Raw genomic sequence first — 534 nt, 5'->3', positions numbered from 1 at the left:
TCTTAATTCAACCAATTTCATTGCAAATCAATATGACGTCATAAAATTCGTTCGAAAATACAATAAATCCATGCGATACAAACAATATTCATCAGACAATCTTACAAATGGTTGAATGATAAATGTTGCATATTGAACCGGTATTCACTGAGTCATTGAATTCGTGGCGGAAAAAGACAAAAAACTCCGCAGTATGAACTGAACGTGAAAAATACAAAGTGTGGTGTTTCCAGTCGAATTGGGAAAGTATCCTACACACAAAGATAAATAAAAATATCGAAGTGATAAAAATGGATAGGTGGAAAAGATAAATTACGCAGAAATGCACCGATGTCAAGCGAGTGTAGACAATGATCACTTAATGACGGTTCCGGGAGCGGCGTGAAGTGCCTGAAAAGTTGAAACAGATAGCTGTTAGATGGAGGAATCACCCAATTTCAAGCATAAGCAGAGTAGAGGAACATCAACCAAACATAGGTGAGAGGAAAGGTGAAAGCATAAATGCAAGTATATTTCATGTTACTGCCTCGCTAG

At 37.1% G+C, this 534-nt stretch overlaps 1 protein-coding gene across 1 annotated transcript in view; it reads right to left on the bottom strand.

The window, feature by feature from the left end:
- The window catches only part of T265_11782 (hypothetical protein), a gene marked incomplete at both ends in the record, with an annotated part of 22,186 nt that continues 21,652 nt past the window's right edge, over positions 1 to 534 (bottom strand). Inside the window, one exon of the mRNA XM_009178542.1 lies at positions 1 to 390. Within this exon, the coding sequence (XP_009176806.1) occupies positions 359 to 390 (32 nt within the window). The remainder of the gene's footprint in view (positions 391 to 534) is intronic.

The sequence above is a fragment of the Opisthorchis viverrini genome (assembly GCF_000715545.1).
Source record: "Opisthorchis viverrini unplaced genomic scaffold opera_v5_577, whole genome shotgun sequence".
Classification (NCBI taxonomy): Eukaryota; Metazoa; Platyhelminthes; class Trematoda; order Opisthorchiida; family Opisthorchiidae; genus Opisthorchis; species Opisthorchis viverrini.
Note: the sequence above shows the minus strand (reverse complement) of the source record. Positions and strands in the feature narration are given on the sequence as shown.